Below are 23,982 nucleotides of genomic sequence, written 5' to 3' on the forward strand. Positions count from 1 at the left end.
TTCGTTTTTTTGCGGTGCATTCCGAGAATGGGTATTCGAATATGTCCTGAAGACGTTATCATAGAGAGAGCTGTCGCCAGGACAGAGGTGGGGGATATCAGTGCACGTTCGGCTTGATGTGCCCCGCGCAGATGATCAGGGAGACAGAGCGCCACTGATTAGGATCGTGACACACCTGGATCTGTCACCGTCTCCGCAGGAGAACCAACAGATAAGATGAGATCACTGGGCGCTGCAGGCTCACATTAACACACACACACACACACACACACACACACCATCAGACACCATTCTCTATGTCCTTAAACCAGCAGGAATCCATGTTTGTTTGTCTATCTTGTGTTTCTTTTTTATTATTTCTAAAGGTTAATGCACCAGCCATCTCTGTGCACACCAGCTCTCTGCTCTTCATATTGATACTCTGGGCTTTCTGCAGGGGCTGCACACTTTTGGCCGCCTCCGTGCTGTTGGAGATCCCTCGGGTTTCCTGGGAGAGCTTAGAGCACTAACACCCCCCCCCCCCCACCACCAACTCCAACGGCATACTCTGCAGTCTCTCAGCAGCCTAGAGAATAGGGGTTTGCAGGGGTGTGCATGAGTGTCTGTCTGTGTGTGTGTGTGTGTGTGTGTGTGTGTGTGTGTGTGTGTGTGTGTGTGTGTGTGTGTAGTGGGGAGTGTGTGTATTGGTTAATTGATATTCACAAACTCAGCCCGGGGCTTCTCCGATGAGCATCTTCTCTCTTTTTTTTTATATAAAAAACCCCTCATGCTGACAAGACAGTTTTAGACAGCGCACACTTCAAATAAGATCAAAGGAGCTGGGTTGGGTTGGGCCATGTGCCTCTCATCCCTCGCCACCCCACTGCAGTCTCTCCTTCCACACTTCAATGCTGTACTCTACCCCTCCTACCACTTCTCCATGGTCCCTTCATCTGTCCTCCTTCTCCCCCATTTTTGCCCTCAACCTTCTTATCATTCATGTCTTCCCTGTCTTTACATCCGCGTCTGTGTTTACTACGTGTCCTAACCCTGGCTGTTTAGGTCAGCACTCTCTTCCGCTCTTACTTCTGTCGAGCTTGTCCAGCTGACCAACTTTAGTCTGGCGACCCTGACCTGCTGAGTTTCAATTAGGCGACCAGCAGCTGTTGAGGAGAGCTTTAGTTTGCAATGTGTTTTAATTTTCTTAAAACAGTCCCGGAGTCCACAGCTGTGAGGCTGTGTAGTTCTGGCAATGTCTATTAACTAGATTGTCATGCAACTGATTAGTGGCTTGAGGGTGTGTCTGATACTCACAATGTTATGTGCGTATGAAAGGAATATCAACTTGTTTTGCAACTTTGGTGGCCATTGTTGAAGAAAAAGCAAATGACTGAATTATTTTCTGAAGGAGACCTATTGAACAGTTTCATTGTCTTTCTGCCACTGCCACACTCCAGCGAATCTATCTCTGTTAATCTGCCGCATTAAATAAATGCTTTCCACTGAGATGAAATAGGGCAACTTTTCTTGAAGCCAATAAGCAAATGTGTTCCCTCACGTCTCTATGGGGCCCTGTGAGCAAATCACAAAGCATTAAAGCCCTTTTGCCTCAGTCGCCTCTTTAATAACGTTCCCTGTTCATATTCAAATGTCAGCCTAAATGGCAACACCCCTCAGCGGTAATTTTCTCCTGCTTTCCTATTGATCTGATGACTCTCTCACCTCGGCTCTGTTTTTTAATTGTGGCCACACAAGTGCTGTCTGCTTCACTCTCCCTCTCTCATCTCAGTCGGGTCCTGATGGCTTGTTGTTGTTGTGGTCAGTCCACTTTGTTGTTTCCATAGAGCAGCTGTGTGGTAAATGCCAATCTACAGCTCACAGCTCCAGGCCTGACTAATATGCCTCCTGAACAACACCTGTGAAAGATCTGTGCGTGCTCGGGTTTCTTTATCTTTTGTTAGTACAGTATATGGAAAATACATTCATTTGATTTGAAACAAAAAGTATCCAAAATTGATTGTAAAAAAGCCAGGCTGTAAGGGGCTCTGTTGTTTCAATTGTTTGGTGCCATATAAATAAGCTTGATTTGAATTGTAAAATGATCACGTTTATGTATGAAAGCTGGTTGAGTTGGTGAAGTAAGCCACAGCATAAGCCTTTGTCTCCCCATCTTTTCTTCACTGGCAGAGTAGGGATTATATATGGACAGGGTTGAGTAGTAATGGATTCCATGTAATCTGAATTACATGATCAGATTACAAAAATCAAGTAACTAATCAGCCCAGATTACAAAAAAAGTGTAATCAGATTATAGTTGCAACCCCTAATCAGATGTTGTGATGTTGTGTAAAATGTGAATAAAAACAGAATGTAATGATCTGCAAATCTCCTAAACTCACATTTAGTTACCAAAAGGACACAGACAACATATCAAATGTTGAAAATTACACATTTGACTATTTCATGGAAAATATATGTTTATTTTGAATTTGATGCAACACGTTTCAAAAAAAGTTTCAAAAGATGTGGGTAACAAAATGCTGGAAAAGTTGTGCAATGACTTTGCAAACTAGGGATAGAGCTGAAAAACAATATCAGATGGCCATGGTCTGTTGGACCTCAGATGGCACTGCATCAAAACCAGACCTGTTTCTGTAAAGAAAATGATTGTATGGGCTCGCCAAAAGTCTCTTGGTGTTTTAAGCCCCCAACATCATCTTCCAGGCAGTGCTGCATGGAAGGCACTAGGGTTAGGCAAGGGTTAGGGTTAGGTGGGCTCTTGAAACACCATCGAGCTCAGGAAAACCTCTGATATCCATTGTCTATGAGCACAGTTTGATACTCAATTCAGAAATGCTTGAGTAAACTTTACCAGCCTTAAACTTTACTTTACCAGCTTTAAACTTTAACAGCCAAAATTGTATTTAGACATGATACAGAAATACCACCGTCTTATCTGGGCCTGAACTTGTTTAAAATGGACTGAGGTAACATGGAAAAAGGTCCCGTGGTCAGACCAAATTAACATTTGCAATTCTTTTTGGAAATCATGGACTCATCTGGGTTAAAGAGGAGAGGGCCTATCTGAGCATCCAGTCTTTCCATCTTATTTTGGTCCTCAATTCGAAACCCAACATCTATGACGGTGTAAAGGTGCATTAGTGCCTTACAGTATGGGCATCTTGCACATCTGGCAAGGCACAATCAAATCGGAATGATGTATACAGGTTTTGAGCAACATATACTGCCATCCAGGCAATGCTCTTTTCCTGGGAAGACCTTGAATATTTGAAAATAATGGCAAAATGAATCTGTCTGCAGTCCAGACCTGTCAAATTAGGTGCATCATGGAATGAAAAACATGATTAAGAATACCTCATACTGTTGAGCAACTGAAATCCTATATCGGGCAGGAATGGGAATGCTGACATGAAATTCAAAATGATCATATATTTTCCATGAAATAGTCAGAATTTTCATTTTCAACATTTGATATGTTGTTTATGTTCTTTTCGCTGCTAAATATGGGTTTACAAGACTTATATTATATTATCACATTATGTTTTTATTTGCATTTTACGCAACGTCCCAACTTTTTTTGATTTGGTGTTGTACATCGTTGGGGATTACTTGATTACATTTTACCATGCAACTTTTTTATGATAGCCTAGCTAATGTTTTAATTTGACAGCCCATTTGTCCACTAGATGTCATTATCATCCAATTGCCTGTATAGTTTCTTGACAAAATGTTCAAATCAAAACCGAAGATGGAGGAGCCGTCGACGTTAACCGATAGACCCGTTCCAGTCAGGAAAAATGCGTTCAGTACTTGGCAATATCGCCACAACTTTGAATTAAAGACAGTGGAAAATAAGATTGTGTATGTTGTGTGCAAGTTGTGTAAAGTAATCCTAAAGTAATCAGATCTGACCCAACCCTGTATATGGAGCAACTTCTGGACCAAAATTGCTCACTGATAAAGCAAACGTGTTAGCCAATCAGTGAGAAATTGGCCACACAACAAGACTCAGCACAACATTACTCAAAACACTGTTTCGTGTATCACCTTCAGGGTCCCAGAGGTCCCTCTGTGTTTTAGTCAGTTCCTACGGTGTATGTATGATGATGTAATGTTTTTATCTCTTGAATGCACAAAATTAAGTTTTAATGAATTCCCTTTTCTCAAAATGAAGCTTTAATTAATACCCTTTTCTTAAAATTAGGCAATGAAGTTTCAGGAGCGTGCACATTCATTTCCAGTGAATGTGCACTCTCTTTAGTAACATTCTTCTTGAAACTAAATGTAGTATGTGCAATTCTAACCAGCTATTAGTGCATTTGAGCCAATATGGGGTGTGCAAGGGTATGAGTTTATGGTGTTTTTGCTGTATGTCTACAGAGGGTTTCGTGTAGTCAGAAATCTTTTAGCAATATTGGCTCCTTCCTTGTCTTAATTGTGTGCGTGGGAGCTCTCCTTTGAGGGTGCCAACACATTCTTTTGTCCAGCAAAATCCTTTATTTTTCATTGTGATGGGCAGACAGGTAATCTCGTCTGCTGTTATCATATTATGTACTCTGCTCAGCAATACAGTAGGTGGCACTTTGAAGGTTAATCAGCTTCTGCTGGGGTGTTGAGGGGAGAGGAGGCATGTTCTCATTTAGAGAAAAGTGGAGATAATAAGACTTGCCAGGGTTCTTATTCTCTCATACTCTCTGTCCCTTTTTTTTTATCTCTCTCTTTCTTCCTCCCACCACCTCCTCATGTTACTCACAGGGAATATGCATATGAGATTTCCCCCGCTGCATCAGGACAGCACTCTGCTCTCCCTCTACAGTGTCTGGTGGACTCTCACTATTACTGTATGAAGGGCCGTGGCTTTCTCCACTGGGGAGGTGGTGTGCCTCCTGCGTTGTGGTTTGTGGGGGTGACATTTCTAGTCAGTGGGCTTGTGGCCTTAAAAGGACTACTAATTCGTTACTCTTTCTCCCAATTAAATTAGGTCCCTGTTCTGACCTCTGTGGCATCCCGCAATTTGATTCAGGCAAATGAAACACTAAATCTCCCCTTGCCTCCCTCTCTCTCATCTGGCCTTAGCCCCCCGAGATGCTCTGGCTCCAATTAGAAATATCCGGAATGTTGACATGGCTAATTGAATCAGCCATTTCCCCGAAGCGATGGACAGGGCGGCTTCATCAACAACGGCTATTTATCTGTGTGTGTTTTTGTACCCTAATTTTGTGGGCTAATGGGAGTTGTCATGACTGTGTGTGTGTGTGTGTGTGTGTGGGGGGGGGGGGGGGGGGGGGCTTTTCTTTTGCGTGTAGCCTCTCCTAGAACCAAACACACTGAGTTAGCTCGGAATGCAGTCATATTTGTCAGCCAGTCAGCCTTTCTTTGGATCCTTGAGCACAGTTGAAAGAGGGTGGGCTTTTTTAATTTCACTTAGTATCTGCTCTACCAGTTTAGACTCTTAATTGCATTATCCAAGCCAGCTCTTTTATGTCATTCTCGATCCGCATGGAGCTTCTTAAAGCTGCTTAAAATTAGAGAGCTCACTTCAATGGAGGACACCAAAGTTGTATAATCAGTTCACGATTTATCCTTCTTGATGTCTCTTAATAATATTCTTTGGGGGGTTCCTCTGACTTGCCTTTTTGTCTGTATAAACATGGTTACCAGAGCTCCAAGTAGAGGATATCCTGTGTCTGAGCAAATCCAGACCTCTGAGTCAGCCAACCCTGTGTTCGAGGTGCACTTGTCCTGTGCCCCTTGCTGATTTGTTTGGAGAGGTGGTGGATCTCGTCGAAATTGATTTGGGCAGCTTGGGGCGGACTGTCAGACGATGCTTAACAACGTTATGTCCATATGTAGAGTCTATAAATGAGGGTCGAAGCCACACTCAAGGCTGCCTGAGAAGTGATCTCGCCCTCTAATGAATTGGCTATGGGTTTGCCATGGAATCACACACATTCCGAAGGAAAAGACGTATTGGTACGTGCACCCTCTCCTATTCAAAGATTAGATATAAGTGGATTACAGTTACATAATGACACATCGATAGTGATTCGTTTTTCCCAAAGAGAGGAATCAATATTTTGGTGTGAGAAGAATATGGAGGGGTATTTAACTCATTAGGCGTGTGCATTGATCTTTTCTGTACTGATGTTTACTTCATAATGTTCCTGTCTTGTACAGCCGTTGATGGGTTATTCCTCATAGACAGGTAATTTTGGCTTTACCACTTATCTTCTGGACAGGTCGGTTTGTTGGGAAATTAAAATGTCAAACAGCCCTGTTTTCCAAGGCACATCTGTGTCCAAGGAAAATGATGCAGGTTGATCTCACTGGTTGATATCAGGGGCTGGTTGACTATTTTCCTTTTTTCTACTAGTTACATCTCTAATGACCTTGAAGAAATGACTGAATTAAGAGTCTTTTAGCAGATATACACAATATATGGTGAATTATTTCAATATTGGGTGTGTTTGGATACAGGTCTGAATTCAGACGTTCTTGTCTGAAGCTTCTTTTTTTGAAGCTGGGTGTCCTAGTGGCTGCGCTGTAATTGCTGAGACCAAGAGGGAGCATGAGGTTGCGGGCTTTCTGAATATGGAACAGCACAATATCTGCCGTGACTGCCTTCATGCATCATTTATTATGCAATTTCCGAGACTGAAGAATAAGAAAGAAAGAAAAAAACTCCTAGGTGGACTCAGCGCAGGTCAGAGAGTGCAAACAGAAGCTCATAGGTGTCAGGCTGTCACAAGCAGTGGGATTTCTTTTCAAGTATGCTACTTTCTTTTTTTACTTGGGGCATAGCAAGTAATTAGTCAGAATGAAATAAAGTAATAGTTCTTCTCTCTACCCTTTTGATATTTAAATTAGCAGATGTAGAACCTCGCAAGCGTCTCTGAGCATTTGCATTTTATGCGAGGGGAATCACAGTTATGCATGAGAATGCGGTTATTGCTGAACGAGTTGCAATTCCAGCTGAAACTACAGTAAGGGGGACTATGCACCGAAAAGTATGCAATATGGTAGCCTTCAAATGCATACACACTTTTATTGTTATCACTTCACTAGGTTCTTTATGGTTCTTTATGGTTTATGGTTCAGTCCACATCAACAGGACGGACCGACCTAGCCAACTTAGACCATGCCTGGGCTGGTTAAGAGTATTTTGAGTATTGGATATTTCAATGTGGTAATATGGTGGTAGCATGGAGGGGAGTGTCTCCAGGACGCTGGTTTCACTGTTAAGCCTTCATGAGGTGTCGTGGGCCTAACTTAACGAAACATCGGTGAATGAGGGTGCCCACTTGATAACCCCAATGACATGCCGCATACTATATAGGCTACTGCTGTTGGATAGGCCATTTGCATTGTGCTTGTGACCATTTGGTGGCGGATTTGTGGGTAGTGTGCTTTTTAAAGTTAAACTTGAGCAGGGGCTTCTGAATGTGTTTTTACCTTGGATTTTGGCACAAGGGATTTTAACATCTAATCCTGTGTATTAATGTAATCACTAAATTATCTAATACCTTATTATTATCATCGCATGTCTGCTTTATGCAAAGTTTATATTGTATATGACGCCACACAGTGTTTGTTGTGTGGCGTCATTGTTTAGCAGACAGTGTCCGCTGTCGGTGGCAGTACAAACTGCACTGCATTCCTGCCCCTGAAGTTCGTGCATCACATTGTTGCGCGCTGCAGGACATTCCGTGGCCGACACGCTAACCAGAGCACCAGCACAGAGTTTAGGAAAATTCAATATGCCCGACGGGTTTCCACACAAATTTGATTTAACAAGTGGGAATGAGCTCTTTTCAATGCATGCAGATACATAGACCATATAATCTATTTCAAATCTGTGTAATATGAAATGACCATTTTCAGTGTCTGCCAAAGAGCGAGTGGAATTTATGATATTATTTTAATACTGAGACTATTGCATATTGCAATATGAATACAACGCGCATGTTACTCGTCTGCTGAGCACGGCTTGTATCCACAAAAAAGACAGTAGGCCTGGTTTCCAATTACATTTTGTAGGTAGTCGTTTATCTCTGTGTTGTTACATGGTTACATGGTTCAGCCAGAATCTCATTTCGCCTTAAATGTGTAATATTATAATAACAACATTATAGCGCCCTTAGTGATACGTGCGATCGAGAAAACCTCATTCCAACTCCTCCCTTTGTCCAGTGCCATTTCTAAATACATCTTCGTGAAGAGGATATTAAACAGTTGCGGTCCCGTGGTGTTGGCTGCGAGCAGACCACACGCCGTCTTCGAGTTGCGCGGAACATTTCATTACAGGGACAAACAGCAGATGGCCCTCTTGCGTTTTAATTCCACGTGTTTGATGAGGCTCCTCAAAGACATTAATCTAACTGAGAAAATACCAAATGTGGAATTAATATAGTGTTGTATTACTCAACAATACACTCGCTCCCCGTCCGCTAACCTTGAAATCATTGTGTATCAGAATAGAATATCGAGAATGTAAGGGGATAGAGTAGGCTAGAATAGAAATGTATCGAGGCGTAAAACTTCTCATAATTTACCCACCAGGCTTTATAGAGATATCTATATTCACAAAAATGCATGTGTTATTTCTTAACGTAGCCTAAGCCTGAAGTTCGTCGTTTTCTAAGCAGGCTACTGACAGCAGAACGAAACGGAGCTCTCCACGGTGCTGAAATGCTGATGTAAACTAAGCGCGAGTCTGCAGTCGCAGTGTTTATCCCCGATTGTGGCCTTTAATAACATTAATACGATCCCTCCAGAACGTTATGAGGTCTGTTTTGTCATCTTAGTCTGTACGTCTATGATACACATTAAGTGACACGCCATAAACACGGACGTTTCACTCCACTGATCTGCACACGTTCGTCACATTTTGTGTAAATTAGAGACATTTGTAAACATTGTGTGTCTATGCCGATTGAAAAGTAGGCTATAGTAAAACATGTTATGATACTAAACAACAGGTCGCTAATTGAGCGGATCTCCCCGAGGTCTAAAAGCAGTCGTGGTCCCCAAGTCAATCTGGGGAAGAAAATAATTGTGGCGTAATTCTTGTTCTCGCTTTATCTTAAAATTAAGACCTTCCACGCCATTATCTGTGATTATTGCTGAAGCTACTCCTGGTGCGAGCACGTTTGAGTGGAGGCGTTTCTAATTCCATAGCAAAGACAGTCGTTACACAGAATTCCAATACCTCGCAGCAAAGAGTCAAACACAGTGGAAGCACAGACATCGGCTGTGATTAAGCGAAGGGTGGGTTTCTCGCCTTTGAAAAGATTGCAAAGGAGGAGTTGGTCGTTAAGACTTGTTGATGGCGGAGATGCATTGATCTATGGGGTGAAGTGAAAAGCCCGGGTGCCTTTTTTTGCCGTGGCGCGGGAGTTGAGCGTGCATGCAAACTGTGCCTTTGCATTGTAGAGAAATTGCGTATTTTTATCGTTCCCATTACGCGCAGGCTCTCTTTTCCGACTGGATATACAATTCCGAACGCCTTACTCTTTCTTATACTCATGGGATCCTCGTAAGTTTAATTTATTTGTATGCTGCTATCAAACGAGACGTCATTTCCACAGAGTCGCGTCAGTTGTGCTTATGTTTTTAGTCTAGACCGCGAAAGTTGTGTTGTGGCAAATACAGCCTACATATCTTATTTGAAAATCCGTGACTGGAATAGGAACAGTGGATGTTTCGGAAAGGATTCCTTTGAAGATTTGCTTGGAAATCAAGTGACTTCGTGATACCCACAATAACTATCTCTTTTTGGCCGGCGTTGCACTTATCGTTGTGCACACATATCTCCCCAAATGCTGGACGCTGTCAGGATAAATAAACATTTCCATAAAAGTGTCGCAGATCGATGCTAAACTTGGTGAATATGTGAGCAGAGACGTTATTGTCGCCAAGTTCCACCTGGGAGACGGGTGGACGTCCGTTCCCCTACCATAATTACAAGAAAATCGCTTTTGTTTGTTTGGCAGTGATCGACACCCGAGAGTGGACACAGCTGTCCAGGGTTCTGACTTTTGCAAACCGGAGGACGAGCGTGAATGGAACATTAAACATGGGCATGTCTATATAGACGGAATAGCCTAATGCATCTCTGAACGAAATGGAACACAAATATCATAGGCTTTGATGCGAATAATCGATATGCAGGTATGACAAATAACCAGCCATTCCTCTCAGACCATTTCGTTATAACTGAGGTCAAATCATGATGCAAATATGATTTTTTAACGACTGTACCTTAGCGACGTTAGAACTGCCTGAACTATGACAGCGCAATGTCTCATATCATCGACAAAATGTAATTATCGGACATTATAGAACAATACGAATTAATATTCCTGACATACCAAGGACTGACCATCATCGCAAAAATGGGACAATAATCAAAGTGCGCACACAAGCAGGGGTGTTTGTGTTGACTGTGCTTTGTCTTCGGAGTTAAACACTTGTGTTTGAGACATGGCAGCGGCTATTGCCAGCGGTTTGATCCGGCAAAAGAGACAGGCACGGGAGCAACATATAGACCGACCCTCTACCAACAGGAGGAGGAAAAGCCCCAGCAAGAACAAGGGTCTCTGCAATGGGAACCTGGTTGACATCTTCTCCAAAGTGAGAATCTTCGGCCTCAGAAAGCGAAGACTACGGCGACAAGGTGTGAGAAGTTCTATAACCCTCTTGAAGTCATAGTAGACAAGGCCAAATAATAACATGGTGTGTCATAAATGAGCTGTCAGCCATATTAACTAGCAATATTCAAAAGCCATCTCTGACACATACCCTAGCTGTTTACATTTTGCAATCAGGCTTTGTTCTAACCGACAACAAACACAGGTGCTTCCCCATATGTGAATAGCTTATCTCATGGTGAAAAAAGTACGCAGATGTTAGGCTATACCTATAGGTATCTTCCAGTAAGGGTGATCAAAAGCGGATAATACACAATCAGAGATAACGACAGAACCTGACATGAGCGTATCACGATAGCCTATTTCAGACAAGCGTGCACAACGCACAGCTGTCACCACAGCCACTAGACAGTGTCAGAGGCGCCCATAGCCCAAGTGACCAGTTGAAGTTGACACTCATCGATGTCCCGACGAATGCAATATGAAATTGGCTTTTAAGGCCAATATTTAGCCGGAGAAAGAGGGCCTTTTTTTTTTTTTTTTTAATTCTCCTGCCATTTTCTGAAGACCACTGTCAGCCCTGACATGCGTTTCCGTTGAAATTTACTGTTGTCAACAGGGGAATAACGTCCTTTCCCTAAACCCACTCAAAGAGCCAGTTACGATTGTATTATATGCTACCTGTTAACTGTGTCATAGCGGGTGTTCAACCTTAATTTTTACGAAGCCATCATTCAGTTGACGAGACGAGCTTCTGTGGTATCTCGAGCTAAATCTGAAACATTGAATAATTCTGGCTGAGTGCAGCAGGTGCACAACTTGTTGCGGGTAGATGTTATCTTAAACTAACAGTTTTTCTTCCTCATCAACTCTTCTCATCTGCAAATTTAAACAAGCCAGATTCATTACAAAAGCTTGTTTATACAAGCTGTCCGTTCTTTTTGGCTCACGGTTCCCGGATATCAGATAGCTGTGGAGAAAAAAAAAACACTACTTGCTATGTTGTATCAAACTGAATGTATAGTGTTTATTAATGCCGAAGTAGAATGTAGAATGGATTATATGTTATACCTGGGTTAAGATGTATACCTATTTTCGATATGTATGCAACATTTTTTAATCAGCTTTTATACACCAGGTCGTCATTTCCGTCATGTCCTCTCCTCCGATTGATTTTGTCATTCAAGCCGATGTGTATTGTCATTATGTGTCAACCATTTGTCAAAGAGGGTGTGGCTTCATCTTTAATTGGTGGCTGCTTTCCGATATCACACATCACTCCAGTTTTAGCTAATCCAGTGGATGATGAATTATAGCATCGAAAACATTACATTAACAATATCAAACCACGTGTTGCGTTTCGAACCCTTTACATTCCACCTACTGTAGTTAAAAAGAAAATGACGTTACCTAAGAATATGTGAACATGGACACCACACTTGCATTTTATTCTTGAATATCTTTTTATGATAATCATGAATGAATAAGCCCTTTTTTGAGCAGCGTGTTAGGGACTTTGAGCTGTTCTAAGACCCTGTGGATATCAAAGTCCTTGCTTTTGAAAGGCATCAATGCTAGATCAGTTAGTTCCTCTGACAGGGAAAACCACAACAGGGGCACAGCCATGCACCGTGTCTGGATATATGTCAGTGTCATCTTGTGGGGGTTAAAATCTCCTAAATACATTTTGAGGAAAAAAACTCTACAAGGACCAGGAGAAGCCTTAGGACAAGCCCTCACCTGTGACACCCATTTTAACCCCACTTGTGAGTTTCCTTTCGCCCTATGACTGTTTATATGTATAGTGTGAAAAACAGACTATCAAGCCAGACTTGAATAGGGTTGAGTCATAGACCTGTAGATCCCGATGAAAGGAAGAGATTTCTTTTTTCAAACAAATGCTGGATAGGGTGACTTGTCCTCAGTTTGGAGTCACTATAAGTAGCTAATAAGACGTTTGAGTCCAGCAGCTTTAGTTTGTGTTATGTGTTGTGATGTAGGTGTGAGGGATGTGTGTGTGTGGATGTTTGATGGGGAGCTGTGTGAATTTGCCTCATTAATTTCCCTTGTGAGATTTTGGGAAAAACTTCAGTGAGCAATTTCACCACAATACCCACAGCACAGGAAAAAGGGAGTCTTACACCAGGGGCTACTTTTGAGTAAGTGACCATACTCTCTCTCTCTCTCTGTCTCACACACACACACACACACACACACACACACACAAACAGACAGTGAGGACGCTAAGGAAGACTAATGGCTTGTTTGGTGTGCTTAATTCAATAGCTTGCCACTGGAAGGACATTTCCAGCAAATAAACCTGAACGCACCACCGATCATAAGAAGGGCTTTGAAGCTGCCACTGGGGCACTGTGTGTGTGTGTGTGTGTGTGTATGTGTGTGTGTGGTGTGTGTGTGTGTGTGTGTGTATGGGAGGAAGGGTTTTGGGGTTGCTATTGTCTTTATTGCGCAGGCTCTTGTGACACAGCTGAGGTCGCAGAGGAAATGGAGGCCCCTTTTCTGGAGTGTGTCGGCCATATTGAGTGTCATCACGCCTTTAGATGGTGTGATTAGTTAGGCGCTGACTCTCCAGAAGGAAAGCATGAAGCCGATCTCTCACTTTCCTCTCTGGATCTGAAGGCTGTGGTGGAAAGAGTGTTATACAATCAGGAAAGGAGGCGTGTGATTTATCCGTTTTGTTTTTGTTTTTGAAAGAAAACCCCACATGCTCTCCTCACGGTTACTGTAATGAGCGTTCTGAAATGGAAAAAAATAAATGTGTTATAAAATGGAAAAAGCAATCTATCTTGTCTATGTTTCATAGAGGATGGTGGAGTTTTTTTACCCAGCATTCCTACCGTGCCTGACATCTCAGAGCAAGTGCTTCTCTCATCTTCATTTTGTCTGTAAACTCTTAAGTGCGTCTGGTATATACACTCAGGCAGCTCTTTGGCCAGCCCACTGTGATATAAAGATAACTGTCTCTCCCCGATGGGCCTCGTAAAGACACCTAAATATTTGATGCACTGTAGCAGCTTAAATTCTAACAATGGCTTTTGGTGTGTGTGTGTGTCTTAGGTATTAACCACCGCTCTATTCATGCAGGGTGGTTAATATGCAGAGAAAGCCATGTGTGTGCTGTGCGGTCAATTAAACTCTCATGCATTAGTATCTGTTGTTATTGCTCCTTGCTCTGAACGGCTTAGTATGCGGCAAGTTTTCTCAGTGCAGTCAACTCCTCTGATTGGGTCTCAGAGACAAGTCTGGATGACTGTCGGCAGTTCTAATGAAATCAGGTTGGGTTGGTTATATGCTAATGTCTGCAAGGGCCCTAGAACATTCTGTCAGATACCTCCAGACATGAAAGGTCTTCCTGCGTTCCCTTCCTAAACCCCCCCCCCCCCTCTTCAGCCTCGCCCTGGCTGGCCAAAAGGAGCAGGGTTTTCATTTATTTAACATCTTTTTTGTACACCTATTCATCTCTGTATTACAGATTAGGAGCTCTCGTTCTGATTGCCTTTCAGGGCCCCGTCGTGGTACATTTTTCTTCTTCGTCGTCGTCCTCCTCCTCCTCCTCCTCTACCCCCATTCAAGGCTCCGAAAATAAGATCAGTATTTCACTGCTCAAGTTAGTGCTGAGTGGAGCTACTTTTAAAGGGGTGGAGGGGGGGCGAGAGCACTATGGGTGAGTGGGTGAGTGGATTACAAGAAGCATTTCCCAAACTCTTGCTCAAACCTTTTCTAGGCAAAACTATGCATCCACAGAGGGACTTTGTACACTAATAGCCACTAACATATTTTTTTAAGAGCAATGTTCTGCTGTTTGTGACAAGACTACAAAGATGCCTTTCTCTACCGGCCAGGTTCATATTATCCAGCAGAGAAAGTCATGGCAGCTACGATACACACGGACACACAGACACAGACACACACATACCCTCTTATACATACACACACACACACACACACACACACACACACACACACACACACACACACAGAGCTACGATACACACACATACTCTCTTACTGTATATACAAACACACACACACACAGAGCTACGATACACAGACACACAGACACACACACATACTCTCTTACACACACACACACACACACACACACACACACACACACACACACACACACACACACACACACACACACACACACACACACGGGATCAAAGAGTATATATACTACTTATACACACACATACAGCATTAGCTGAAGTTCTACACCCCCACTCTGTTGCCTAATCACATCTTGAGTGGCGGCAATGACAGGTGCTCCCGCTGTCTCAGGCGTGAGCTCATGACGGCCTGTCAGACCTGGGCCGTTCGTCACTGTTGACTGTGAGTGGTTGCATTACTCTGTGATGGCCAATTGTGGTGTGCTCTGAATCGGACACCACCCCCCCCCCCCCCCTCAGAGATCCTGGTTGGTCCACCTATCCCTTTCCTAGAGGAGGCACTTTAAACATGTTACAGTTTTTTATGATTGTTTACACACTAAAATAAAAACTTCCACACAATTTGCCAAATTCTACTCCAAGGAGCAAAACACCTCCACAGATTTGCACAGCATTACACACAATGTCTGCTTCACCCTTTTTGCAAAACATTACGCACAGTGATTTGTAAAACTCTACACACATTTTCACACCTTAGACACAGATAAGGATTGTGAGGTTACTTCCTTGTCATTACAAAGCCCCGGATTGCCAATGACCACACTAATGAACAAATTGGATAACCACATCCACAAGTTGTGGAAGCACACACATGTGCTAATTTGAAAACGCAGCACTCAGGTGTGCTATATGAGGCAGCAGGTGAGTTCACCTGTCTTCAACAAAAATGGAAGGAGCTAGAAGAAGAAGAAGAGTGAGAATGAGAGGGGGAGCTCAAAGAGGAGATGAAGGAGGTAGAGAAAGAGGAGAAGGAGGTAGAGGAGGAGGCCTAGGTAGAGGAAGAGGAGATGGAGGAGGTAGAGGAAGAGGAGAAGGAGGTAGAGGAGGAGGCCTAGGTAGAGGAAGAGGAGATGGAGGAGATAGAGGAAGAGGCAGACAGAGAGATGATGAATAGTTACAGTATTCTTGTTGCTTAGTTTTTCTTCAGAGTCAAAGTGTATGTACTTCATGCAGTATTTTTTATTTGTCTACAGATTTTATTTGTTTCATTGTCGGTTGATTACTGTAACTGATTATGGTAAGAAATACTGTAAGTATTGAAATACAGTAAATACTTGTATGGTAAGTTTATGGTAGGCCTATTTGTGTAAATTCTCCCTATATCTCAAACTAATCATGAAGAATGTTGTGGGTTTGTCACTATTTTTTTGTCATCTAAGTGATCCCTTACATAACAATGTCTGGCCAAAAATCTAGCACATGCTATTTCCTAACATTAGTTTTTTTACAAATGTGTTTTTTATTTTTCACAGCAGTGTGAAACTGTCTGCAATAGTGTCTGATCATTGAGGACTGTGTTAGTTAAATGAAAACTAATAGCATTTTCACAAATATGTGTATATGTTTTGACTGAAGTGTGTATGTTTTGACTGATGTGTGTCATTTTGCAAACAATCTAGGAATTATGCAAATTGAGTGTGGTGTTTGGATAATTGTGATTATATTTTGAAAAAAAGAACCCGGTTTTCTAAATTGTGTGTAAACAATTGAAAAAAACTGTAAACCAAATCGGCCCTCGAACGAATCGGCGCTCATGCTCAGTTGGAACTTCTTGAGAAGTGCTATGCTTGCAGACAACCAGCACGTACTCCATTTTTGTTTTTGATCGGTGACTGTTGGAACCCAGATTCAGTGGGTTCTAGAATTAAATCTGGCCCAGATGTGGCTTCCATCCGGTCTAGCTTGGCACCAGACTAAACTGGTCTCAGGGTCGTCTCTTTGTTTGTTGAATAGATGGGTAAATGAAGCCCTTTTGGCACGTCTGATTCATTCTGCTCAACGCTTCTCTGCGTTTCGTCGGTCGGTTTGTTTTTCCATCGCTCTTGTTGTTGTTTTTATTATTGTTTGGTTGCGTCTCTCTCCCCCGCTGATCCACTCGGCCGAAAGGGGACGTGGAGTGCAGAGCGTGTGAAATGTCATGTGAGCGAACGCAAGGAATGGAAAAAAAAAAGCTAAATTACTGTTGACCTTTTCCACCGCAGCACGAACAAGTATTGGGTCAAGTGGTATTGATAATCACTCCATTTGAAACTAATTAATGCCAGTCCAGTGTACTGCAATCAGAGAGCGTGGACTAACTGGTGGATAAAGGGGCTCATACAGAATCATCACTTCAGTTTAGCCATATCAGAAACAGTTAGAATTGTAGGAAGAGTAGTATCTATTCATGATAATAGGCCTACATCATCACATCACAGAGGATGGGAATATAGCACTATAACACTTTCTGTTTTGTAGTAGACTTGATATTGCCATTGCAAATATGGAACCATGCTGTACTGTCTTGTATGATATAATATAGTCCCTTCTTAGGCAGTTGCTATACTATTAGTTACCGTAATGGGACAAATGTTCTCTCAGCAAGCATAGCATGTTCTTACATACTATTTTAGATCATGCTAGAGCTGATAGAACGTTGGATCTGTTTGATGTAGTCTTTGCAGAACAGTGCTGCGGAGTATTTCCTGGATCCCAGTGGTGTGTGTGTGTGTGTGTGTGTGTGTGTGTGTGTGTGTGTGGACAGGAAAAGCCCCTCACATATTCCAGAGACGTCCAAACTAGGTCAGTCACATCTTGTGGTTAAGTCTGCAGCTGCTGTGCGCAGTAGAGCATGTCCTACTCTCACCACACACACACACACACACTACCCAACACACACCCTCCATACTCCACCACATACACCACCCTGTCTGCTGGCTACCTCAGACACCATAAGAAAGCTTCTTTCACTCTCATTTCCACACCTTCACTTATCTTTCTCCCTCTCCCTTTTCCTCTCCTCCTCCTTTTCTCATTCCCCTCCTTGCCCATTTGTGTTCTTGCCAGTGTGAAAATCAACCTCAAAAGCCCTGGAGTAGGAGGGCTGTCTTAAGGCCAACAGTCTCACCCATGTCTCAACTCTGTACATCTTTCTCTCTTTCTTTCTCCACATCTCTCCCTCTCTCTCTCTCCACATTTCTCTCTTCTCTCTCTGTCTTTCTCCACTTCTCTCTCTCTCTCTCTCTTACACACACACACACACACACACACACACACACACACACACACACACACACACGCACGCACGTACACAGTTTTAATATTTTTTTCTCATTTCATTCCCCCATGCCCACCTATAGCCCACAAAGAGAGATTGATCTCTGTATCTCTGCCGTAAGGCTTATTTAATCACTAGAGCTATGGAAGAGGCCATTTGCCATTTAAACGCATGCACACACAAATCACCCCAGTTCAGCTCCACTGCCAGATGTGGCTGAAGGATAATATGCAGGCTAGCATCTGGATTACCTTGGGGAGTCATCTGGACATGAAGCAGCCATTACCATAACATTCTAATACATGATTTTCCGCTGGCTGTCATGAATAATATGTGGAGATGCGTGCTCAAGATTTGGTGTTGTGTTGTTGTTGTTGTTGTTGTTGTTGTTGTTGTTGTGTTGTTGTTGTATGTTTGCCTCACGGATGTGCCGTAACGTGGCACATTTATCCAAAGATTCAATCCGGATTTAACGGTGGTATTTGTTCCGTGTAAAGAATGGAGTACTTATTGTTCTCTATCATAAAACAACTTGTAAACATTGCAGTACTATTGCTTATTATACATGTATTTGACATTCATAGAGTTTTCTGGAAGATGGGAAGGATCATGTTAATTCATATCATGTTTGGAGAGTGTGTGTACACATGTGGGTGCAAGGTGGCTCATACCTGTTACAGGTAAACATGGTGATGACCTGTAGCCCTTGCTCCCACAATAGTGTTTCAGTGTGTTAGCAGTGCATTATGTGAGTCAGGTGCTGCTGCATTTTTTGAAGTTATTGGTGGCTTTCAGCAGTTGGTTGGGAGCTGGACGGTTGGTAGCCAATTGGCCAACCTCCTTATTGGGAGTCACCACTGAGTCTTCATTCTCATCATAAAAATACATATAAACACACCGACACACACACACACACACACACACACACACACACACACACACACACGCACACACACACACACACACACACACAGACACACACACACACACACACACACACACACACACACACACACACACACACACACACACACACACACAAACATAAACACAGTGAGAGAGAGAGGGAGAGAGAAAGAGAGAGAGAGAGAGAGACACACACACACACACACAGACACAGTGAGAGAGAGAGAGAGAGACACACACACAAACACAGTGAGAGAGAGAGACACAGACTATCTCTCTCTCCCTCCCCTCTCTCTCCATCTCTCTCTCTCACACACACTAACACACACACACACCGAGAAACACACTCAGGTCAGCAGTCAAGCTTTGAAAACAAATTACTATAAAATATGAAATAATTAAAAAATGAGATAAAAAAAATTGGGGCACGAGGATATGGATAATGGAACTAAATATCTGACGCTCGGGACAAGCGGCAGGAACTCTAGTATTCTGTTGGAGCACCGCACCCTGGACCTGATATTAGCATAATGCAACAGCTTTTGGGAGCATGGACAGATAAAGGAATCCATTTTGTGCAACATGTGCTTATGCTTATGGTCTGTGCTGTAGAGTTATGCACTACGCTGCACACTACACACAGGGGGAGGATAGCAAGATACACACACACGCATAACACACACACACACACAGACAGACACACACACGCAAACTCACACACACACACAGTCAACAGCGCTTGATTTTTCTGAAGAACAAAAAAAAAGAAAAGCAAGTCGACTGACTTTGATTACACGGGAATAATTTTCAACAGTGATTAGCTAAATCATAATTACGTAGCACCCCAAAGGGCAAAATAGTGATTTTATTTGCACCAATTATGCAACTGGATTCTTCTCAACTGTTCCTGTTCCTCGTGTTCCTCGCTTCTTCCTTCGGTTCTACCACACCAAGGAGCTTCTCTTTATTTTTTCAGAGGAGCTCTTTTCAGATGTCCTCCCACTATGCTGCTATGCTCCACTCCTACAGTGATGGAGCAGCTGTGCTGTGCTGTGCTGTTCCGCGTGGAGACCCACAGCACTGCACTGTTAAACACATGCAGGAGCTACACTGTGACATTTGTTAAGGCCGCGTTCGTAAGCCTGGTGATGGCATAGGGTCTCTACTGTAGGCACGGACTTCTCCCTGGCTCCACTGTCTCTCTCTCTCTCCTTCTCCCTCTCTCTCTCTCTCTCCTTCTCCCTCTCTCTTTCTCCCCCCCCCCCCCATTTCTCTCTCGGGGAAAGGTCATAGTACTGCCTGGCGATTCCCCAGCCTGACAGCCTTGTCCTCATACACACACACACACACACACACTCACACACACACACACACACATGCATGCCCTCTGGCCACGGAGACATCAGGACAGGCTGCCAGACGTGGTTTTTCGCAAGAGTGCTGCCACATATGTAGACAGACCTTTGCATATACCTTGTGTGATGCAAGTACATGCAAACACTTAAAAAATACACACACATACACACACATGCTCACTCATATACAGTTAAGCATAGAAAAACAACACACACACACACACACACACACACACACACACCCACACACACACACACACACACACACACACACACACATACACACACACACACACACACACACACACACACACACACACACACATACACACACACACACACACACACACACACACACACACACACACACACACACACATACATACACACACACACACACACATACACACACACACACACACACACACACACTGTTAGCACAGGTGAAGGTGGGACCTCATCACCTGCGGGCTGCTTGAAGAGCTGATTGGGGCAGACAGGGGGTAGGAGTCTAAGGGTCTCTCTTCAGATCTGATGCGAAAGGCACAGGCCCGGAAGGTGATGCTAGGTATAACACACAACACACACGCACACACACACACACGCACACACACACACACACACACACACACACACACACACACACACACAGAGAGATTTCATATTTATTTGTATTTCAACTTAACCCATCAGCTTTGGCCCCAAAGGCTGATTTACATCATGTACATACACAAACACACGCACACACACAAATACAGACACACACACACACACACACACACACATGTACACACGCTCAAACACACGTTTTTATAGATTTAGAATTAGAATTTTTAGAATTATGAACCCTGTGGTTCTTTGCAACAGCAGAATGGGACACAAGCAAAGCAGCGTGAGATCTCTGGCTGACCTCTCTGCCACTCCATGTACTGGACCATTAGAGGAGACTGCCCAGCTGTCTGTGTGTGTGCGTGTGTGTGTGGGTGTGTGCGTGGGTGTGTGCGTGTGCGTATGTGTGTGCAGCAGCAGCAATAGGGGATGTCGGCCCGGCCTGCTGCGCTAAGAAACCCTAACATCTGACCTATTATAACTGCCCTCGAAAACGTAGAATAGGCATCATGGCAGCAAAAGCACTGATCACAATGTGCTTTTTGGCTAATGTGCAAATTACTGATTGATGCCTTGCTTCTATATACAACCAACTCGTTTAAGCAATATTTGGATCCTGCCATGGCATGTTTCCTACCTGCCAATCCAAATCTCCCTCCTGGCTTGTACCTGTAGGCTTGTACTGGTAGACTTGTACTTGTAGGCTTGTACCTGTAGGCTTGTACTGGTAGACTTGTAGGCTTGTACTTGTAGACTTGTAGGCTTGTACCTGTAGGCTTGTACTTGTAGACTTGTAGGCTTGTACTAGTAGACTTGTACTGGTAGGCTTGTAGGCTTGTACCTGTAGGCTTGGACTTGTAGACTTGTAGGCTTGTACTGGTAAGCTTCTCGGCACAGCAGTTTGTGTGTAAGGCTGTGGACTGCCTTCTCTTCAGCATTGGCGTTATACAGTACGTAGCTATGTCACTGTGCCTGCTGAGCAGAGAAATCTGTCTTTAATTGAGAATACACATAAATTCAGATCATGCAATTATAACGCATTGTTTTGCCAGCACTGTATGCTACGGTACTCTTTGGATGTAGATGAATAACTATCAGGAGTGATTCATACATCATATCTGTGATAAGTATTTCCTCTGTGAATGTGAGGGAGAGAGATGAGGAGCAGGTAGAGTGAAGATGGAATACCTAAAGAGGGCGCTGTTGAGCCCGTCATGTGTCATGTCATGACATTAGAACCGTTCGTCATGTGTCATGTCATGACAGAACCGTTCCATCTTGTGAATTACTGTAATGCATGTTCAAAGCAGTTAATGGGGTTTCCTCTGGAATGGCTGAACTTTTTTCTTTCATTCTTGGTCTGTTGTTTCTTTCTCTCCAGTTCTTTCTGTCTTTTTCTTTCATTGTTTTCATTTCTTTCATGCAATTGCTTTTATGTCTTTGGCGTGAAAACTATGTTTTGAGAATGTGTCTCTACTAATTCATGTTAACCTTACACTTTTAACCTTATCTGAAATAATGTTATTATCGCCTGCATTGTAGTGAAATGTGTTCATTTGACTAACCAGCTACTACTCTTTCTCTCTCCCTCTCCCTCTTCCCCCTCTCTATCTCTCCCTCTCTCTCTCTTCTCATCTGTCTCTCCTGCAGACCCACAGCTCAAGGGTATTGTGACCAGGTTATATTGCAGGCAGGGATACTACTTGCAAATGAACCCAGATGGATCTCTGGATGGGACCAAGGATGACAGCAGTAATTCTTGTGAGTTTGGACCTTCACTTCCCCCCCTCACTCTGTGCTAGAACTGAACTCATGCATGCAGACCTATTTCAGACATGCCCCTCCACGACACTGTGTCAAATGAGATGTTTACCCAGGCAAATAAATAGAATATTGCCTCATTTATTAATATAGGGTACAAATAGTGTGTGTGTAGTGTTGAATGTAGCATCTTTTTAATGTAGTATGTTTTGCAATGTAGCAAGATTGCAGAAACGATATTATATTTTTGTCTTCATGCCATTGCACTTTTTTAATAAGACTCTTCTGATTATAACAAAAAATATGTTTTCCCAAAAGACCTGTGCTATGCTTGTATCTAGGGGCCATGCTGATTGATTGTGTGAGTGTGTGTGTATGTGTCTGTGTGTGTGTGTGTGTGTATGTGTGTGTGTGTGTGTGTGTTAGTGATGTGTTGCTGTGTATATGTGTGTGTGTATGAGTGTGAAAGAGAGAAGGAGAGAGATGGAAGGAAACTGGCACATGGTGTGTGTGTGTGTGTGTGTGTGTGTGTGTGTGTGTGTGTGTGTGTGTGTGTGTGTGTGTGTGTGTGTGAGAGAGAGAGAGAGAGAGAGAGAGAGAGTGTGTGTGTGTGTGTGTGTGTGTGTATATGTGTGTGTGTGTGTGTGTGTGTGTGAGAGAGAGTGAGTGTGTGTGCGTGTGTGTGTGTGTGTGTGTGTGTGTAGGGGGGGGGGGTGGTATTATTAGCCTGGCTGCTTGCTTCTTGCTGTGTGCTCCAGGCAAGAGCAGAGCTGGTTAATTTGAATTGGGGCTGGAGCTCTAGCGATAGTTTGACACTCAGCACGCATGGTGTCACTCATGCCCTTCCAGTCAAGATGACATATGCCACTTCCTGTATGGGGCAGTAGTCCTACATATGTCCACATACATGTATAGTAGGCACGTATGGGGCTGCACGCCACACACTCACACGCCTAGTTGCACACACACCTACAAAACCAAACACTACAAATGACTCTGATTTTGGCATGGTCGTTAAAACACCTTCCCGTGCTTTTGTTGTCTAAAAGGAGAATGGAATGAAATACCAAACTGAAAGCTCTAATTCTACCCATGTCCCCCGTTCTCCCTTGAAACCCACTCTCTCTTCCCTTCTCCCTTTTTCTCTCTCTCTCTCTCCCTCTTTCTCTATCTCTCTCTCTCTCTCTCTCTTTCTCTCCCTCTTTCTCTCTCTCTCTCTCTCTCTCTTTCTTTCTCTCTCTCTCCCTCTTTCTCTCTCTCTCTCTTTCTCTCCCTCTTTCTCTCTCTCTCTCTCTCTCTCTCTCTCTCTCTCTCTCTGTGGCTGACGCTCCAGCTCACCTGGCCTATAATCACTGCCTCCGAGGCACTTCTAAACTCACCGCCCCGTGGCCCCTAAATCAGTCAGTCAGCCAGGCTGCTCACCGGCCCAGGCCAACCCCAACCCCCCCCCCCCCCCCCTCACACACACACAC

The 23,982-nt window shown here is 43.4% G+C and overlaps 1 protein-coding gene across 1 annotated transcript in view; it reads left to right on the forward strand.

Annotated features, from left to right (window-relative positions):
* Positions 1–23,982, forward strand: part of fgf14 (fibroblast growth factor 14) — a 145,291-nt gene that overhangs the window by 78,483 nt on the left and 42,826 nt on the right. The window contains exon 2 of the mRNA XM_076262771.1: positions 22,400–22,510. Within this exon, the coding sequence (XP_076118886.1) occupies positions 22,400–22,510 (111 nt within the window). The remainder of the gene's footprint in view (positions 1–22,399; positions 22,511–23,982) is intronic.

This window comes from Alosa pseudoharengus, unplaced genomic scaffold, assembly GCF_046254945.1.
Source record: "Alosa pseudoharengus isolate Yale_2024_CS ecotype anadromous, Long Island Sound unplaced genomic scaffold, YU_APseudo_1.1 YU_APseudo_1.1_scf_3, whole genome shotgun sequence".
NCBI classification, from domain to species: Eukaryota; Metazoa; Chordata; class Actinopteri; order Clupeiformes; family Clupeidae; genus Alosa; species Alosa pseudoharengus.